The sequence below is a fragment of the Siphateles boraxobius genome, unplaced genomic scaffold (genome assembly GCF_051911475.1).
Source record: "Siphateles boraxobius isolate OS27281-9 unplaced genomic scaffold, OSU_SipBor_1 140, whole genome shotgun sequence".
NCBI classification, from domain to species: Eukaryota; Metazoa; Chordata; class Actinopteri; order Cypriniformes; family Leuciscidae; genus Siphateles; species Siphateles boraxobius.
The window spans coordinates 151,492-171,527 of record NW_027508745.1 but is presented as its reverse complement, the minus strand read 5'-3'; the positions used below and the strand labels follow the sequence as shown (position 1 = coordinate 171,527).

The following is a 20,036-nucleotide window of genomic DNA, read 5'->3' as shown; positions in this document are numbered from 1 at the left end:
AGCATTACAATAATCTAGCCTTGATGTCATGAACGCATGAACTAGTTGTTCCGCATTTGTCAATGAGAGCATATGACGTAATTTAGATATATTTTTAAGATGGAAAACTGCGGTTTTACAGACACTAGACACATGACTTTCAAATGAAAGATTGGTATCAAAGAGCACACCCAGGTTCCTAACTGACGACGAAGACTTAACAGAGCAGCCATCAATTGTTAGACGGTATTCTAGGTTATTGCGTGTGGAAGTTTTTTGTCCAATAATTAGAATCTCTGTTTTTTCAGAATTTAGTAGTAGGAAATTACTAGTCATCCAATTTTTGATATCAACTATGCATTCCGATAATTTTGTGAATTGGTGAGTTTCGTTAGGTTTGGAAGAAATATAGAGCTGAGTATCATCAGCATAACAGTGAAAGCTAATTCCATGTTTCCTAATGATATCTCCTAAAGGTAGCATGTACAGAGTGAACAGCAGGGGTCCTATTACTGAGCCTTGTGGTACGCCATACTGAATTTGTGATCGATAAGACATCTCTTCATTTACTGCTACAAACTGATAGCGGTCAGATAAATATGATTTAAACCATGCTAATGCAATTCCACTAATGCCAACATAGTTTTCTAGTCTATTTAAGAGAATTTTGTGGTCAATGGTGTCAAATGCAGCACTAAGATCAAGTAACACTAATCGAGAGATACAACCACGATCGGATGATAAGAGCAAATCATTTGTGACTCTAATGAGAGCTGTCTCAGTGCTATAGTGCGGTCTAAATCCTGACTGGAAATCCTCGCAGATACCATTTCTTTTAAGAAAGGAACACAGTTGTGAGGATACTGCCTTTTCTAGTATCTTTGACAGAAAAGGTAGATTTGAGATCGGCCTGTAATTGACTAATTCTGTAGGATCAAGTTGCGTTTTTTTAACAAGCGGTTTAATCATAGCCAGCTTAAAGGTTTTTGGTATGTATCCTAGAGACGAAGATGAATTAATGATGTTAAGAAGAGGATCTATGACTTCTGGAAGCATCTCTTTCAGTAGTTTAGTCGGTATAGGGTCTAACATACATGTTGTGAATTTAGATGAATTAACGAGTTTGCAAAATTCTTCCTCTCCTATGGCAACAAATGAATCAAATTTTACCTCGGGGAGACTATAATGCACTCCCTGAAGTGATGCTGTAGTAGACGGTTGCATAGTTATAATTTTGTCCCTAATATTATCAATCTTATAAGTGAAGAAGTTCATAAAGTCATTACTGCTGTGTTTCTTGGAAACTTCTGGGCTTGAAGCTTTCTTTTTCGTTAGTGTAGCCACTTTTTCAAATAAATACCTTGGATTATGATTTTTTTTTTTTTTATTGGGTTGAAAAATAAGCAGATCTAGCAGCTTTTAAAGCCTCTCTGTAAGCAATCGAGCTCTCCTTCCATGAAATCCGAAATACATCTAGTTTTGTTTTCTTCCAGTTGCGCTCCATTTTTCTGGCTGCTCTCTTAAGGGCCCGTGTGTGCTCGTTGTACCACGGTGTTGGACTATTTGTGACCGGTCACGGAAACTAGGGACACAAGTCGGTTCTGGGGCATTTTGAGTTATTCATAGATTCTGAAAGTGTAATCTCCAAGCTTTCCAACGATGTGTAACATGTGGAAATCTGATAATATTTGGAGAAGTTGTGGCCATTTTAAAGTAGGCACTTAAAAAAGCTCAAAGATGAGAAAATGACCTCTAAAGATTGTGCAGTTCTCACCTGTCTCTGCTGCTGGGGGTGACAATAGGGCTCATTTACATCTCATTTAGATAAGCCATACCCCCTGTAAAGCTCCCCCCTGTGCTTTACAGCTTTTTTGCACTTCGAATGAGTGCACTACTGCCGCACTAGGCGAAAAACAATTGTGCTGCCCCTCTATTTGCAACGTACAAGCAACAACACACAAAGACCAATATGCCATATAGCCTGCATATAACGCAAAACCAGCAACAACACACAAAGACCAATATGCCATATACATATAACGCAAAACCAACAACAACACACAAAGACCAATATGCCATATACATATAACGCAAAACCAGCAACCACACACAAAGACCAATAAGCCATAGGCCTACATATAACGCAAATAGTGCGCAACGCTCGTATGCCCAAAATGTCAACAATATTAAAGTTTATGCAGGAGGCAAATGCCTTCTGGCATTTCTCTTTAAGCAGTCATGACAGGAATTTTCCAAATAATCACATTTCACCTCCTCAAATTACTGTTGCAAATCTCTTTACACCACTTTCTTATGTGCGTATACACACACAAATGAAATGTCCGCAAGCACATTATATCATCAGCAGGTTCAGCATCTTAAATAACGACTAAAGAGCAAATTCAGCTTAACTTACATTTCAGAAACACGCACGGCTGGCCTTCATCGCAGCAAAGGTCTTAACTGCATCCTCTATTTCGTTTCTCTGTGCCAGTTTATGTTCTATGGAGATTATTGCCAGTCCATTAACTTGTTCCCTGTTCACAAAACGTTCCCCATTCAAAGCAATCGGGACGTCACATATGAAACAGCCAGCCACCACTGTCAGCGAGCCGAGCCGCCGTATTCAAGCACTGAGGGTGCGCGCGCAACGCCCATACCTCCGGTTCAGTTTCCCGAGCCCAAGAAAGTGCGGCGAAAACATTTTCGGCGTAACTGCCAGACGGTTCAGCTCGTCTGCGACAATCTTTGCGGCATCCATCTTCATTGAATTTTGATATCAGATAGAGCCGGCCAGAGCACAGCATAATAAGTAGCCATGCGGTTCACTTGGAGGGCGGGGGCAAAAGCGCCGGGTTATTCAGTATGGAAATACACACAGACAATGACACGCCACGCCCCTACTGCATGCTAGAATCTCCAAAAACAAGCCGATTTCAACCTCAAAATGTAAGCTTTTAAATATACCAATACTGCTATCTCAAACATGGAGAGGCTTCTTCGTGATTTCAATTAACAGATTCTGCAAAAAATTGAAATTCACCAATTTTGAAAAAAAACTATTTTTTCTCATTTTGCTCGAAAGTTGTGCTGCCGACTTGTGTCCCTGGTTTCTGTGACGGGTCACATTTTCTTTGATCTTCTTTAAGCGCAACGGAGCAACTGTATCTAAAGTGCTGGAAAGGAGAGAGTTAAAAGTTTCTGTTGCAATATCAAGTTCTTCTAAACTATCTGGGATGCTGAGACGATGAAACTGATTAGGAAGATTATTGATAAAGCGATCTTTAGTGGCAGAAGTGATAGGTCTAGCTGTGACGAAGTTCGGCTGGATTGCCCTCGAGTGTCACTAGAGGGTGCTCCACCCCTGCACTGCCTTCCCTGGGACTGATCATGCACACACCCTGAACTGATTTCACACACACCTGTTTCCACTGATCACTCTCACACCTGCATCGAGTTCCTCACGCAGCTCCGCACTCATTTATACTCCACTCTAACTATCACTCATTGCTAAGTCTTGTTTTACTGTTGTGGACATCACCAAGCTTTTCCTAGTCTAGTCCTGTCTGTGTATCTGACCCATCGCCTGTTTCCTGGATTCCGTCTTGTCTGCTGGCTGCTTCTGTCTTCCCGCCTGGTTATCGGACTCTGAGTATTGCCTTGTCTCCTATGCTGTGTTTGCTGTCTGTTACCCTTGCCTGTCTGACTACCCTCTAATAAACTCACGCTGCGTTTGGATCTACCTGTGTCTGGTTGTATCATGACAGAAGACTTAGCCATAAACAGATCCAGCAGCATGTCAGCCTTGTATGCCTCCCAGTCAGCCAATGCGGATCTGATCGCTGTACACCGGGATCAGCTGGATCAACTCACCTTGTCATTGGAGAGGTTGGCCAAGATGGTTCGCGGTCTTCAGGTTTCCACACCGGGACCATCGCAGACTCAACCTGTCTCCACAGTTGTCAGCCCTGATCCAATCCCAGTTCATCGCCAAGCTCTCCCGGTAAAATTCGACAGCAAGGTTCCACGTCGAGCTTTCGCAGCAATACCGAACACGGATACGGGAGCTGAGATTATGCAACTTCGTCAAGAGTATCGATCGATTGAGTGGTATGTCAAAGAGTTTGTTGAACTGGCACGTTTCACGATAATGAGTACCGAATGTTTAATGGTGTTTTTCCGCGGAGGGTTATCTGAACCGCTCCGGTCACTGATGCCCATTCATGATCCCCACGGTACTTTAATGCAGTATATTGACATGGCCCTTCTACTGAGTGGTTCTGCTCTCGCTGTGAGTAAGATGGAGAAGGAGCTCCACGACGCCGCGACATTCACCGAACCAGGGTATAGTCATGTCACGCTTGACGAGCTGGAGAATCCTCACGTCACACCTACCATCAAAGCTGCCATCAGATCGGTCTATTGCTATCCAGGACTGGTTTCCAGCATGGCTGATCCTCCACTGATCTCAACGCGGAAGTCCATAAAGGTCGCCGTTCCAGGGTTCCTTTCTGCCGAGCCAGAGCTTCACGTCAGCCTCGACGAACCTGAGCTTCGCGTCAGCCTCGACGAACCTGATCTTCGCGTCAGCCTTGACGAACCTGAGTTTAACGTCTGCCTTGACGAACCTGCGCTTCACGTCAGCCCCGACGAATCAGAGCTTCAGGTCAGCCTCGACGAGCCAGAGCTTCACGTCAGCCTCGACGAACCTGAGCTTCACGTCAGCCTCGACGAGCCAGAGCTTCACGTCAGCCTCGACGAACCTGAGCTTCACATCTGCCTAGATGCACCTGAGGTTCGCGTCAGCCTCGACGAACCTGAGCTTCACGTCAGCCTCGACGAACCTGAGCTTCGCATCAGCCTTGACGAACCTGAGTTTAACGTCTGCCTTGACGAACCTGCCCTTCACGTCTGCCTTGACGAACCTGCCCATCACGTCAGCCTAGACGAACCAGAGCTTCACGTTAGCCTAGACGAACCAGAGCTTCACGTCAGCCTAGACGAACCAGAGCTTCACGTCAGCCTCGACGAGCCAGAGCTTCACGTCAGCCTTGATGACCCAGAGCTTCACGTCAGCCATGACAAGCTTGAGTTTCACGTCTGCCTAGCTGAACCAGAGCCTGCTACCGAACTGCCAGAGCCGCCTGCAGCCGAACCTCCGAAACCTTTAGTGAAGCCTGCAGCCGAACCCCCGAAGCCTCCAGTTCCAGTCTATGTCCCCGTAGGTTCCCCAAAGTATTTTTTGGAGGGGGGCAGTAGAGGCCACGAACGGACAATGAGGGGCGTGCCACCGTGGTCTCCTGAGGGGTCGTCTCTGCCGTGGCTGCCCGTGAGGTCTTCACACCCAGGGAGGCCTGAGGGGGCCCCACCCTGGCCATTGGTCCATCCCGTTCCACCCTGGCCTTTGGCTCATCCTGCTCCGCCCTGGCCGCCATCACGTCCTGCTCCGCCCTGGCTGCCATCACGTCCTGCTCCGCCCTGGTCGCCCACGCTCTGCGGCCCAGGCCCGCCTTGGCTACCTCCTTGTCCCGTTCCCCTGCACGGGCCTGGCCCTCCGTCCCTCCCCCAGGATCGTCTTCACTCTGCCCCCCACCTGGATATTCTTTGGAGCGTCTGGAAGCCGCTCCTTAAAGGGGGGGTTATGTGACGATGTTCGGCTGGATTGCCCTCGAGTGACACTAGAGGGTGCTCCACCCCTGCACTGCCTTCCCTGGGACTGATCATGCACACACCCTGAACTGATTTCACACACACCTGTTTCCACTGATCACTCTCACACCTGCATCGAGTTCCTCACGCAGCTCCGCACTCATTTATACTCCACTCTAACTATCACTCATTGCTAAGTTTTGTTTTACTGTTGTGGACATCACCAAGCTTTTCCTAGTCTAGTCCTGTCTGTGTATCTGACCCATCGCCTGTTTCCTGGATTCCGTCTTGTCTGCTGCCTGCCTCTGTCTTCCCGCCTGGTTATCGGACTCTGAGTATTGCCTTGTCTCCTATGCTGTGTTTGCTGTCTGTGACCCTTGCCTGTCTGACTACCCTCTAATAAACTCACGCTGCGTTTGGATCTACCTGTGTCTGGTTGTATCATGACAGAAGACTTAGCCATAAACAGATCCAGCAGCATGTCAGCCTTGTATGCCTCCCAGTCAGCCAATGCGGATCTGATCGCTGTACACCGGGATCAGCTGGATCAACTCACCTTGTCATTGGAGAGGTTGGCCAAGATGGTTCGCGGTCTTCATGTTTCCACACCGGGACCATCGCAGACTCAACCTGTCTCCACAGTTGTCAGCCCTGATCCAATCCCAGTTCAACGCCAAGCTCTCCCGGTAAAATTCGACAGCAAGGTTCCACGTCGAGCTTTCGCAGCAATACCGAACACGGATACGGGAGCTGAGATTATGCAACTTCGTCAAGAGGATCGATCGATTGAGTGGTATGTCAAAGAGTTTGTTGAACTGGCACGTTTCACGATAATGTGTACCGAATGTTTAATGGTGTTTTTCCGCGGAGGGTTATCTGAACCGCTCCGGTCACTGATGCCCATTCATGATCCCCACGGTACTTTAATGCAGTATATTGACATGACCCTTCTACTGAGTGGTTCTGCTCTCGCTGTGAGTAAGATGGAGAAGGAGCTCCACGACGCCGCGACATTCACCGAACCAGGGTATAGTCATGTCACGCTTGACGAGCTGGAGAATCCTCACGTCACACCTACCATCAAAGCTGCCATCAGATCGGTCTATTGCTATCCAGGACTGGTTTCCAGCATGGCTGATCCTCCACTGATCTCAACGCGGAAGTCCATAAAGGTCGCCGTTCCAGGGTTCCTTTCTGCCGAGCCAGAGCTTCACGTCAGCCTCGACGAACCTGAGCTTCGCGTCAGCCTCGACGAACCTGATCTTCGCGTCAGCCTCGACGAACCTGATCTTCGCGTCAGCCTTGACGAACCTGAGTTTAACGTCTGCATTGACGAACCTGCGCTTCACGTCAGCCCCGACGAATCAGAGCTTCACGTCAGCCTCGACGAGCCAGAGCTTCACGTCAGCCTCGACGAACCTGAGCTTCACGTCAGCCTCGACGAGCCAGAGCTTCACGTCAGCCTCGACGAACCTGAGCTTCACATCTGCCTAGATGCACCTGAGGTTCGCGTCAGCCTCGACGAACCTGAGCTTCACGTCAGCCTCGACGAACCTGAGCTTCGCATCAGCCTTGACGAACCTGAGTTTAACGTCTGCCTTGACGAACCTGCCCTTCACGTCTGCCTTGACGAACCTGCCCATCACGTCAGCCTAGACGAACCAGAGCTTCACGTTAACCTAGACGAACCAGAGCTTCACGTCAGCCTAGACGAACCAGAGCTTCACGTCAGCCTCGACGAGCCAGAGCTTCACGTCAGCCTTGATGACCCAGAGCTTCACGTCAGCCATGACAAGCTTGAGTTTCACGTCTGCCTAGCTGAACCAGAGCCTGCTACCGAACTGCCAGAGCCGCCTGCAGCCGAACCTCCGAAACCTTTAGTGAAGCCTGCAGCCGAACCCCCGAAGCCTCCAGTTCCGGTCTATGTCCCCGTAGGTTCCCCAAAGTATTTTTTGGAGGGGGGCAGTAGAGGCCACGAACGGACAATGAGGGGCGTGCCACCGTGGTCTCCTGAGGGGTCGTCTCTGCCGTGGCTGCCCGTGAGGTCTTCACACCCAGGGAGGCCTGAGGGGGCCCCACCCTGGCCATTGGTCCATCCCGTTCCACCCTGGCCTTTGGCTCATCCTGCTCCGCCCTGGCCGCCATCACGTCCTGCTCCGCCCTGGCTGCCATCACGTCCTGCTCCGCCCTGGTCGCCCACGCTCTGCGGCCCAGGCCCGCCTTGGCTACCTCCTTGTCCCGTTCCCCTGCACGGGCCTGGCCCTCCGTCCCTCCCCCAGGATCGTCTTCACTCTGCCCCCCACCTGGATATTCTTTGGAGCGTCTGGAAGCCGCTCCTTAAAGGGGGGGTTATGTGACGATGTTCGGCTGGATTGCCCTCGAGTGACACTAGAGGGTGCTCCACCCCTGCACTGCCTTCCCTGGGACTGATCATGCACACACCCTGAACTGATTTCACACACACCTGTTTCCACTGATCACTCTCACACCTGCATCGAGTTCCTCACGCAGCTCCGCACTCATTTATACTCCACTCTAACTATCACTCATTGCTAAGTCTTGTTTTACTGTTGTGGACATCACCAAGCTTTTCCTAGTCTAGTCCTGTCTGTGTATCTGACCCATCGCCTGTTTCCTGGATTCCGTCTTGTCTGCTGCCTGCCTCTGTCTTCCCGCCTGGTTATCGGACTCTGAGTATTGCCTTGTCTCCTATGCTGTGTTTGCTGTCTGTGACCCTTGCCTGTCTGACTACCCTCTAATAAACTCACGCTGCGTTTGGATCTACCTGTGTCTGGTTGTATCATGACACTAGCATTCTTGTAACACGGAGTTGGCTTTGCAGCCTTGGCTAAATGTAATTTACATGAGACTAGATAATGATCTGAGATGTCGTCGCTCTGCTGCAGAATTTCAACAGAATCAACATTGATTTCATGTGATAATATTAGATCTAGAGTATGATTACGACAATGAGTAGGTCCTGACACGTGTTGGCTAACTCCAGTAGAGTTAAGAATGTCTTTAAATGCCATTGCATCTTTTCCATTATCTACATGTATATTAAAATCACCAACAATTAGGACTTTATCTGCAGTCAATACTAATTCTGATAGAAAGTCAGCAAATTCTTTGATAAAATCTTTATGGTGCCCTGGTGGCCTGTATACAGTTGCCAGCAGAATTCTCAAACTTGATTTATCGTTTACATTAAATATTTTTACATTAAGCACCAACACTTCAAAATAAATATATTTTAAACTAGATTTTTTAGTGGTTTTGAAAATATTACTATAAATTACAGCAACACCTCCCCCTTTGCCTTTCAGGCGAGGTTCATGTTTATAACAGTAATCATGAGGGGTGGACTCATTTAAAGTAATGTAATCGTCTGGTTATAGCCAGGTTTCTGTCATACACAGCACATCTAGGTTATAATCTGAAATCGTATCATTAACTATGAGTGCTTTTGAAGTAAGGGATCGAATATTCAGCAACCCAAGCTTTATCGTTTGCTCATCTGTATTATCTATTTTTTATTTGTTGAATATCAATTACATTTTTAACCTTAGATTGGTTTGGACATTTTTTGGATTTCCAAATTCGGGGAACAGAGACAGTCTCTATATGATGATATCTAGGTGAAAGAGCCTCTATGTGATGGGATTTATCTGACCTTGGTGACGCGAGGCCGCTAGCAGACGGTCGGTTTAGCCAGATTGTCTGCTTCCTGACCTGAGCCCCAGATTGTCATGTTTTGTCTCTAAGACTATGAGCCAAATTACTAGAGAGAAGAGCAGCACCATCCCAGGAGGGATGAATACCATCTCTTTTCAACAGGTCAGGTTTGCCCCAAAAACTTTTCCAATTGTCTATGAATTCTATATTATTTTGCGGACACCACTTAGACAGCCAGCCATTGAGTGATGACAATCTGCTAACTATCTCATCACTCCTTCGAACAGGATGGGGGCCAGAGCAAATTACAGTGCCTGACATCGTACTTGCGAGTTCAAACACCTCTTTAATATTAATTTTGGTGATCTCCGACTGGCGGAGTCGAACATCATTAGTGCCGACGTGAATAACAATCTTAGAGAATTTACGATTAGCATTAGCCAGCACTTTTAAATTTGCTTTGATGTCAGGCGCTCTGGCTCCCGGCAAACATGTGACTATGTTGGCTGGTGTCCCTATTTTCACGTTCCGTGTAATAGAATCGCCAATTACCAGGGCACAATCAACAGAATTCTCGGTGGGTGTTCACTGAGTGGGGCAAATCGATTTGTTGTGGTAATCGGAACGGAAGAGAGGTTTTTTGATCCGTGACTAGAGCGATCCCTCACTGTCACCCATCTTCCTGGCTGCACAGGCAATAATTCAGCCGGAACCGAATCATGTAAAGAGTTCACTATGCTAGGCGCATCCAAAGTAGAATCTAAAGCTCTAGCACACTTACTATCCTCAATTAAAGTTTGGATGCGTGTTTCTAATTCTGAAATCTTCTCCGTCAGCCTGACTGTTTCCTTGCATTTATCACATATAAACTCTATATTGCCGACGGGGAAGGCTATGCTAAACATGTAACATGAAGTGCAGGTGACAATAACAGGACAAGACATTACTCACCGTGTTTGTTGACTGATTCTTACTCACCTGGGCTTTTTATGAACTCAGAGGCGCGGGTGCGCGAGAGAAAAATAAATAAATAACTGAGCGCACGGGTGGCGCGTTAACAGGCTAGCGAGTTACTAGCGTGTTGTTCTAACAATAACGGAAGCTAGCGATGTCAGGTTAATCTGAGATGTTGTCTAAGCTGTATTTAGTAGTATAAACAACTAGAAATGGTAGTAAATGATGGTTCAAAACAGAAAGAAATACAAAGCTAATACGAGGCTTAGACGGAGCTTACAGCCTCGAAGCAAACAAAACACAGAAGGCAGCTAGGCAGACAGGAGCAATCGATCAGGATCAGGAACAGCAATCGAACAGCAATCCAAAACAATGTGTGTGAACAAATGATGTACAAATACCTCTGCCCATTATCTGACTTATCCTCGTAAATGAAGAATTTATTATCTTTATATACATGTGACGGGTAGGTCCAAGGAGGCTTCCATGTCGTTTGGCCATCTTGAAAAAACTATAATAGCAGAGAGGGTCAAAAAAAGTACTAGGCCAACGTGTTTCCATAACGCGTTTTCGTTCAGAGCCAGCGTCACGTAACTGAAAGCAGCAGAAACAGAGGAGCAGAGCAGTGAGAGGCGCTTTTGTGAGAGCGTCACTGCCCCGGCATGTTTAAAAGGCTGCATTGCAGTTATTTTAAGTGGCATACATATGCCGATCCACAGGAGAAATCCTCGTCGCCAAAAAAGTCAAAAAATGAACGTAAAAGGAAATGTGACCGGAGATTACAAAAAACAAGAGTCAATGTCGTGATAGCTTTTTCCGGGTGGAAAGAGCTAACATTAATGCTGGAGAAAGATTTCAAAAGACACGCTGAAGTTGCCTGCTTTCTCCTTGACAGGTAGGCTAAGTCAATATTACAGTCTTAATGACATGCTTTTTTTCGTTGCTTGGTTGTGTACTTTATTATATAGACAGTAGAACATTTATAGTTAAAAGTTAAATAGGCTCTTTGATGAATAGCAGCTATTGAATAAAGTTGATAAGGTGCTAAAAACAAGGTTTGTAAGTTTACTTTTTATGTAACCTAGAAATTCGATACGAATATATTTTATTAGAGCATATGATTGTTCTTGCATTGTTTGTCATAGCTTTTTGGTACATAACGGCTACTGTAGCTGCAACACGCATTTGAAAAAGCGAGGCGCTGGAGAGCACAATTCATTTGAATGCAAAATACAATTTCACCACTAGATGGGAGAAATTCCTACACAATGTCCCTTTAAAATGCATCCTATGTAGGCAACTTACTAAGTTTTGGAGCAGGGCCCATTTGATTTTGATCTTTTTTATTATTATGTGATTCAGTTATATTCTCAAGTATATTACTGTCTCTGTGTGCTTGCAGATCCAGGAAAGTACAATTTCACACCACGTCTTTTCCATCTGAGTGCCAGCGGTGGGACTTTTCAGGAAGAGGAACAGTTCGGACCCGCCCAAGTGACAGGAACCATCATGGCCATGCCATTCCTGCAGGAGAACTTGTATTCAGCCCCTCAGCCTGGTACATAATGTCATTACATGTGACTGAAACCACAGATTCTCATAATGTCAACTGACATTGAATTGCATCATGTGTTGCACATTGTACGGTGTCAATAGTTTATATTTTCTGTAAATCTTTCTCTGTTTTTATTCTCTGTAGCTCTGTTCTTGGTGGACAACAGGATGGAAGTGTACCTGTGGCAAGGGCAGCAACAAGAAGATACAGAATGCACTGGCTCGGCCAAGATCCGCTGGGACAGTGAGAGGAAGTGTGCCATGGAAACAACGCTACAGTACTGCCAAGGTTTAGAAATTAAATCTTCACTCAGGGAAGAGGGCAGGATGGTTTAATAAAGGAAAGTCATGCTAGTCCAGAGGTCTTCAACCCTGTTCCTGGCGACCATTTAACTGCCCTGAAAAGTTTATATCCAATCCTGAAGAGCTTGATTAGTTGGTTTAGGTGTGTTTGATTAGGGTTGCAGCTAAACTCTGCAGGACAGTGGATCTCCAGGAGCAGGCTTAAAGACCTACTGTATGTGCTAGTCCAAATGTTCCAGCTGGCAGGTTCCTAACAACAACGTTTATTAACTATTATTCTCGATCAGTAACAACTAGGGCTGTCAAAATGACCATCTTAATTTTTGTTATTCCTTTTTTTCTGTTTAATGCGTCTTTCTGGCATCGTTTGGATAGCGTTACAGTATATGATCACTCTCATTCATTCATGTGCTTTTAAAACATGCGTGATAAGACTGAAAAGAGAACTCTGTACAGTACAGATTTGCTTTCTCTTTTGCGTCTTCAAGTTCAAGTTACGAAAAAAATATTTATGTCTTAAATTAAAGCTTAAAGTTAAAGCTTTTAACCCATCAAATCCTTGAGCTTTTTTTTATCCAGAATATTGATAAAATGCTTTAAACTTTTGTTCACAAATTTTACATTTGCATAATTTCCGAAATTAAGTTATTAATTTTGATCATAAAATTAATCTCGCAACAATATACAAATTAAACTCCCAGCACTTGCAGAGATGCAGTTGGTGAGAAGCAGCATTTAATGTGAACTGAGAACACTCTTTAAAAAAATACTGTATTATAAGCTGCACATGTGAAAATAAAGACAATAGACAAAATACTTCCTTAATTAAAAAGTACTTAAATCAAGTACTTGAGTAAAAGTACAGATACCCTAATGAAATATTACTCCAGTAAAAGTATTAAGTACTCCTTTTCAATTATCTTTAGTAAAAGTACAAAAGTGATTGATTTGAATTTACTTAAGTGTTAAAAGTAAAAAGTACTGATTGATGAATGTTTATTTATTTTGCAATTTTATATACTCTATAGATTATATACACATAGGTAAAGTTCAAATAGTACAGCGCAGTCTGACATCATTATTAATTATTATGAGCAGTCAGGTTGTCAGCACTATTCAATAATGAAGATTATCCAGACACTTAATATGTATTGATCTGCAAGAAAACGTTTTATTTTATTGCCAAAGCTTGCCATACTATATAACTACTACTGATTTTTGTAAATATGTTGACAAATATACACGTACAATAAAAAAACAGAAATCACATAGGGCAAACTATGTTAACATTTTAAGAAGAACTCAATGCAAACATACTAGTTTTACATCATTTGAAACTGCTACGGCAGCGGGGAAGATGCTTGGGCATCAATTTGTGTGTTTTTTTAATGTTATGATTAGTTTTTACCTAAAACTTTGATTCAGAGGGTAATATACAAATGTGGACATGTCTACATTTAAGCATTTCATACAATGGACTTAAACGGCTTGCCCTTTTACAGGAGATTTAGTTCACAAACAACTTACAGTCGTGACCTATATATGATTTTCATTTACAATCAAAAAATCCTAAAATTCAGCAGTGGTAACTTACTTTTCGTGCCATTAGTCACACACACACAATCAAGCTCCGAGGATCTCCTATTCTTGGCTTTTGAGACAGACTTTTGAATTCAGTGAAATGTTAACTGGAGACTCACTCTGACCGGATCACATCAGTAGGTGCGCCCCAAATCGTGAACTTAAGCACTATTCTATGATGTTTTGTAGTATAAATAGCGTGTGAGTAGTGTATTCACACTGAAAATTCCGAATAGAAATAAATACCCGGATGATGCACTTAATTAACCGAAGAAACCTAGTGTGGAATGATGGACTTTTCATACACTCGACTGTCGCAGCTTTAATTACATAGCGGAGGGGGAGAGGCTATCAGACTCCGATGTTGAATGACAAAATTACCTTATAAAATTTGTACACTTCACAGATTAGTAGCCTATATAGTGCATAAGTACATAGTTTATAAGTGTAAAGTGCATAGTGTATAGTGCGTCATTTGGGACACAACAAGTGAGTTGTCGATTCAAGCACAGATACAATAGGATTGGTCCAATTCCAAAATGAATCGTTCTTTGCGATTTGCGAACAAATTTAAAACATTGATTGAAAAGAATCAGCTCGTTCAAGAATCGTACAGCGCTATCGTGTCTCGGAGGGGGTTAAGATTTCTTCAGTTCAGAATAACAAGGAACCACATGTTTTTATGAAAAGTAATGGAGTAAAAACTGTGATATTATGCTTTGGAGTGTACTGAGTAAAAGTTTACCTAAGGATAAAGTACAGACACTTAAAAAAGTGTATTTAAGTACAGTAACGAAGAAAAAATACTGTCCTCCTCTGCATTTGACTTATTCAGCCTTTAAGCCTCAGTCACTATTCGCTTAATGCATATTTGATTGCTTTGCTGTGTAATAATGACCTTCTTGTGTTTGTTTTTCAGTGAAGAACTCCAGACGGCCTCCTCAGGCCTACCTGATCCTGGCAGGTGCAGAACCACTCACCTTTACCAACATCTTCCCTTGTTGGGAGAAAGACACAAATATTAAAGTCCAGGTACGTTTCACCACCCATAGCTTTCAGAATGCCAGAGGTGTAAAAAGTACTTTTTCTCTGTTAAAGGATTAGTTCACCTCAAAATGAAAATTTCCTAATAATTTACTCACCCCAATGCCATCCAAGATATCCATGTCTTTCTTTCCACAGTGGAAGAGAAATTAATTTTTTTGAGGAAAACATTTCTGGATTTTTCTTCGAATAATGGACTTCAATGACAACCAGCGTTTTGAAGTCCAAATCAATGCAGTTTCAAAGGTCTTTGAAGTGCTTCAGCGGACTGTGCACGATCGCAGCTGATGAAGAGAGTCTTATCTAGCGAAACGATAGGTCATTTTCAAAAGAATATATATATAAATATACTTTTTAACTACAATTGTTCGGATTTAGCTGATCTGCACTATCTGCCGGGGAACTATGTCATCACGTTGAAAGGTCACTGTCGATGTCGCGGGCGCCGGCTGAAGTACCGCCCCACTCGACCATGCGAACGGGCGGTACTTTCACCGGCACCCGCAACATCGACAGTGACCTTTCATTGTGATGACGTAGTTCCCTGCGCGTTGCAGATACGTATATATATACGTATATATATATATATATATATATATATATATTTGTTTTTGAAAATGACCTATCGTTTCGCTAGATAGGCTAAGACTCTCTTCATCAGCTGCGATCGTGCACAGTCCGCTGAAGCACTTCAAAGACCTTTGAAACTGCATTGATTTGGACTTCAAAACGCTGGTTGTCATTGAAATCCATTATTCGAAGAAAAATCCAGAAATGTTTTCCTCAAAAAACTTAATTTCTCTTCCACTGAGGAAAGAAAGACATGGATATCTTGGATGGCATTGGGGTGAGTAAATTATTAGGAAATTTTCATTTTGAGGTGAACTAATCCTTTAACTGCACCCATTTTTATTATTAAAACGCATTTGGAAATCACTTTGTGTAAAATACTCTCATTATTGCGATGGGGCCAACTACATTAATAAGAGGAAAGTTAAGCCACAATAACCTGCAAAATATGTACTCATTTTATATTTCATTTTATTACAGACAAAAGAAATTCCCCCTATATAATACTTAAGTATAGTCATTTTAAGTACTTTAAACCCTGCAGAATGCTACAGAGGATTTTTTTTTTTGTTTTAAAAGGATTCTCATATATGTATCATACATGAATAGATGGTGGTCGATTTTAATACAGCCCAAAGATCTTTAATATTGAAGCCAATAGATGATGAAACTGTATGTTTGAATGTCTGTGCAGGTTGAAGGAGCCCATAATAAAGTGATTGTGGTTAAAGACGCCCTGTCTAAACTCAGCAGGCTGAAGTACACTGTGGAGGAGCTCACTTCCAAACCCCTGCCAGAGGGAGTGGACCCTCTGCGCCTCGAGTGCTACCTGTCAGATAAAGACTTTCAGGTAACAACCTTATAAAATGAGGCTCACACATGTCCTTTACCATTGGTCTCAAATCACTAAATGTCCAGGTATTGCAAGTACAGATGATGTCATGCAATCTAACAATATCGCGTAAAAATATCAATAAAATTTGTGTAGAATGACAGAAGAGAGAAAGACAAAACTGTTGTTAAACACTAACCAACAGTATCATCCAATTTAAATAAAAAAATTACATAGTTTTGGAACATGGCAGATTATAGTTGCTGATATAACGATGAATATATTGTTCCACACAGGCTACTACACAATACAATAGTTTAAAACATCACAGTGGCAAGCTCTGAGCAGTTGGTTTCAAAACCATGAAATTAACAAAGACCCCTGTAAAACACTGCCATGCATTACAATTGTAAACAAACGACGACGTTCATCTGCTTGGGGTTTATTTACCCTTTCACAACTTATTTTTCTGTGACTGTCTATTAGTGACTGTCTAAAAGGCACACAGTATTCATACAAATACTTTAGCTAAAATAATATGATTTTAATAATGTCTAAGTACGTACTTGTTCAAAACAGTCCCTTTAGCAAAGTTTGCACTATTTTCTGTTTATTTTGATAAATAAAAACATATTTTTTGTTCAATAAATATACTGTCATTAAAATGTTAATATAAAAAAATATTTTAAAAAAACAAACAACATTTTTAAAAAGTAAAGATTTAAAAGCAGTGAATGAGATCCCATAATAATTTTGATTTAGATTTACAGTAGTAACATTAAATCATATTTTATTATATGATTTGATTTAATATATTTTTAAATATGAACAAATAGTAAAGTTGTGGTATAATGCCTCTTTTTGCAATATGTAGAATAAGTCTCTATTACGGACAAAGATGAATTAATATTAAGAAGAGCATCTATGACCTCTGGAAGCATGTCTTTCAATAGTTTATTCGGTATAGGGTCTAACATACATGTTGTCGATTTAGATGATTTAACGAGTTTGGAAAATTCTTCCTCTCCTATAGCAATGAATGAATCTAATTTTTCCTCCGGGAGACTACACTGCACTGTCTGATGCTATACTGTAGTAGACGGTTGCATAGTTTTAATTTTCTCCCTGATATGATCAATTTTGTAAGTAAAGTTCATGAAGTCATCACTGCTGTGCTGTTTGGAAACGTCTGGGGTTGAAGCTTTATTTCTCGTTAGTTTATCATCTGTATCAAATAAATACCTAGGGTTTTGTTTGTTTTCTTCTAAGAGGGTTGAAAAATAAGCAGATTTTTTTAAGGCCTGTCGGTATGCAATCGTGCTATCTTTCCATGAAATACGAAAAAACTCTAGTGTTGTTTTCTTCCAGTTGCGCTCCATATTTCTGGCTGCTCTCTTAAGGGCTTGAGTGTGCTCGTTGTACCACAGCGTTGGACTATTTTCTTTAATCTTCTTTAACTGCAAAGGAGCTACTGTGTCTAAGGTGCTGGAAAAGAGAGAGTCAGAAGTTTCTGTCGCACTATCGAGTTCTTCTAAGCTGGGATGCTGAGGAGATGAAACAGATCAGGAAGATTATTAATAAAGCAATCTTTAGTGGCAGAAGTGATAGATCTAACATATTTGTAACACAGGGTTGGCTTTGAAGCCTTGGCTAAATTAAGTATACACGGGACTAGATAATGATATGAGATGTCATCGCTCTGCTTCAAAATTTCAGCGGCATCAACATTGATTCCATGTGATAATATTAGATCTAGAGTATGATTACGACAATGCCAATCCCACTGCATCTTTTTCGTTATCTACATGTATATTAAAATCACCAACAATTAGAATTTTATTTACAGCCAGTTCTAACTCTGATAGAAAATTAGCAAATTCTTTAATAAAGAATGCCCTGGTGGCCTGTATACAGTAGCCAGCACAAATGTCAAATGTGATTTATCATTTACACTATAGTGTTACATTGAGCACCAAAAATTCAAAAGAATTATACTTGAAACAAGACTTCTCAGTAATTCTGAAGATATTACTATAAATTACAGCAATACCTCCCCCTTTTCCTTTTAGACGAGGATCATGTTTATAACAATAATCTTGGGGGGTGGACTCATTTAAAGTAATGCAATTATCTGGTTTTAGCCAGATTTCTGTCAAACACAGCACAAATCGGTTATAATCTGTAATCATATCATTAACAATAAGTGGTTTTGAAGTAAGTGATCGAATATTCAGCAACTCGAGCTTTATCATTTGTATATATTTATATTTTATATTTATATATTTATTCATTTAGCTGACGCTTTTATCCAAAGCGACTTACAATTGCTATATGTCAGAGGTTGCACGCCTCTGGAGCAACTAGGGGTTAAGTGTCTTGCTCAGGGACACATTGGTGTATCACAGTGGATTCGAACCTGGGTCTCTCACACCAAAGGCATGTGTCTGATCCACTGCGCCATCACCACCCCTGTACATCTGTATTTTTATATTAGTTGAACATCAACTCAATTTTTACACTTCAATGGGTTTGGGAGTTTTGTGTATTTTCTAACTCGGGGAACAGACACAGTCTTTATATGATGATATTTAGGTGAAAGAGTCTCTATGTGCTCTAATGCTGTTACACCTTGGGTTGGCATTATATGTCTAATATTTCAACAGCTGCCACACCCTTCCAAAAGCAATTGACACCCCTACCCTTTAGTAAACAACCAGTCTCAAAACCCACCCTAAGACACCAGTTCAGACTAAAATGGTCATCATGGAAAGCATCATGAAATGTCAGCAAATTCTAAATTTGCTTTAATAGTTTTCTAAAGTTGTCTGACATTGACAGATTGTATTTGTATTGCAGAGTGCTTTGGACCTGTCACGGGATGAATTTTACACCCTCCCAAACTGGAAACAACTGAATCTGAAAAAGAGCAAAGGCCTCTTTTAAACAAATTAAATGTTTGTGTCTACGATCTGTTGTATATTCACTTAAAGTAATTACTAACTTTGCATATTTTCTCTGTGATTTTTTTCATCAATATGTACAGTAAACTTAAAAAAAAAAAAAAATTATATATATATAAATATGGACCTACCTATGGCCTTAACAATTTCATATTTCATACATCAGTAGCTTTTGGTTACAAGACTTCTATACATTTAAATTTTGCAAAAAGTGTACGTTTTGGGAATAGCTTGAAGCATATCAACATACTGTAAATCTATGTCTCCCTACTCACAAGCTCAAATTTTAAACATGTATCCCATTTTATTGTTCTACCCTGTTTAACCCTGTTGCTATCAAACTGTGACCTTAAAATGCATTAAACACTAATGGTGACAATTCATGTAATCAGTGGAAAACAAATGGAGGCCTTTCACTCAATCACTGAGCTCTGTGCAAGATTCATAGTGGAAAGTGAATAGCTTTTTAAACCATAATGTGTGCACATATAAAGTAGCCTACACTGCTGCCACAGGAATGAATATGCCTAATATGCCGTATTATGTGACTGTAATTGTTATGTGATTGTGACTTTTTAATGTGACAATACAGTTACAACAATAACTAAGCTCCAATACAAATCAATATGTGGTTTCGCAAAAGATGCAAATGTATTGTTTGTCCAGTACCAGAATTATGCCACTAAAATATATACTGTAGCAGCTCTTGGTTGACAATAAATGTTATTCAATATCATACCACTAGGTGCCGCTCTCTTTTTAATCCATTCTCATGGTCTGATAATAAAATGCAAGACTTCAGTATTTCATCCTCTTAAAATTGTAAGCAAATATTTAGTGAAGTATTTTACAAGATTTGTTTTTACTACCAAAGATGCAAAGACATCTTGACGATATCAAGCAAAAGCCAATACTTTTTTATTATTATTTACTTT

The 20,036-nt window shown here is 41.9% G+C and overlaps 1 protein-coding gene and 1 long non-coding RNA gene across 8 annotated transcripts in view; both read left to right on the top strand.

Moving 5' to 3' along the window:
* The window catches only part of LOC143738227 (supervillin-like), a 196,364-nt gene extending 177,158 nt beyond the window's left edge, over nucleotides 1–19,206 (top strand). For all 6 annotated transcript variants that reach the window (XM_077230243.1, XM_077230244.1, XM_077230247.1 and 3 more), the window contains 5 exons: nucleotides 11,660–11,815; nucleotides 11,957–12,100; nucleotides 14,615–14,727; nucleotides 16,004–16,159; nucleotides 18,998–19,206. In XM_077230243.1, coding sequence (XP_077086358.1) covers nucleotides 11,660–11,815; nucleotides 11,957–12,100; nucleotides 14,615–14,727; nucleotides 16,004–16,159; nucleotides 18,998–19,084 — 656 coding nt within the window. In that variant the 3' untranslated portion in view covers nucleotides 19,085–19,206. The remainder of the gene's footprint in view (nucleotides 1–11,659; nucleotides 11,816–11,956; nucleotides 12,101–14,614; nucleotides 14,728–16,003; nucleotides 16,160–18,997) is intronic.
* The window catches only part of LOC143738228 (uncharacterized), a 202,897-nt gene that overhangs the window by 135,950 nt on the left and 46,911 nt on the right, over nucleotides 1–20,036 (top strand). The window lies entirely within an intron of this gene.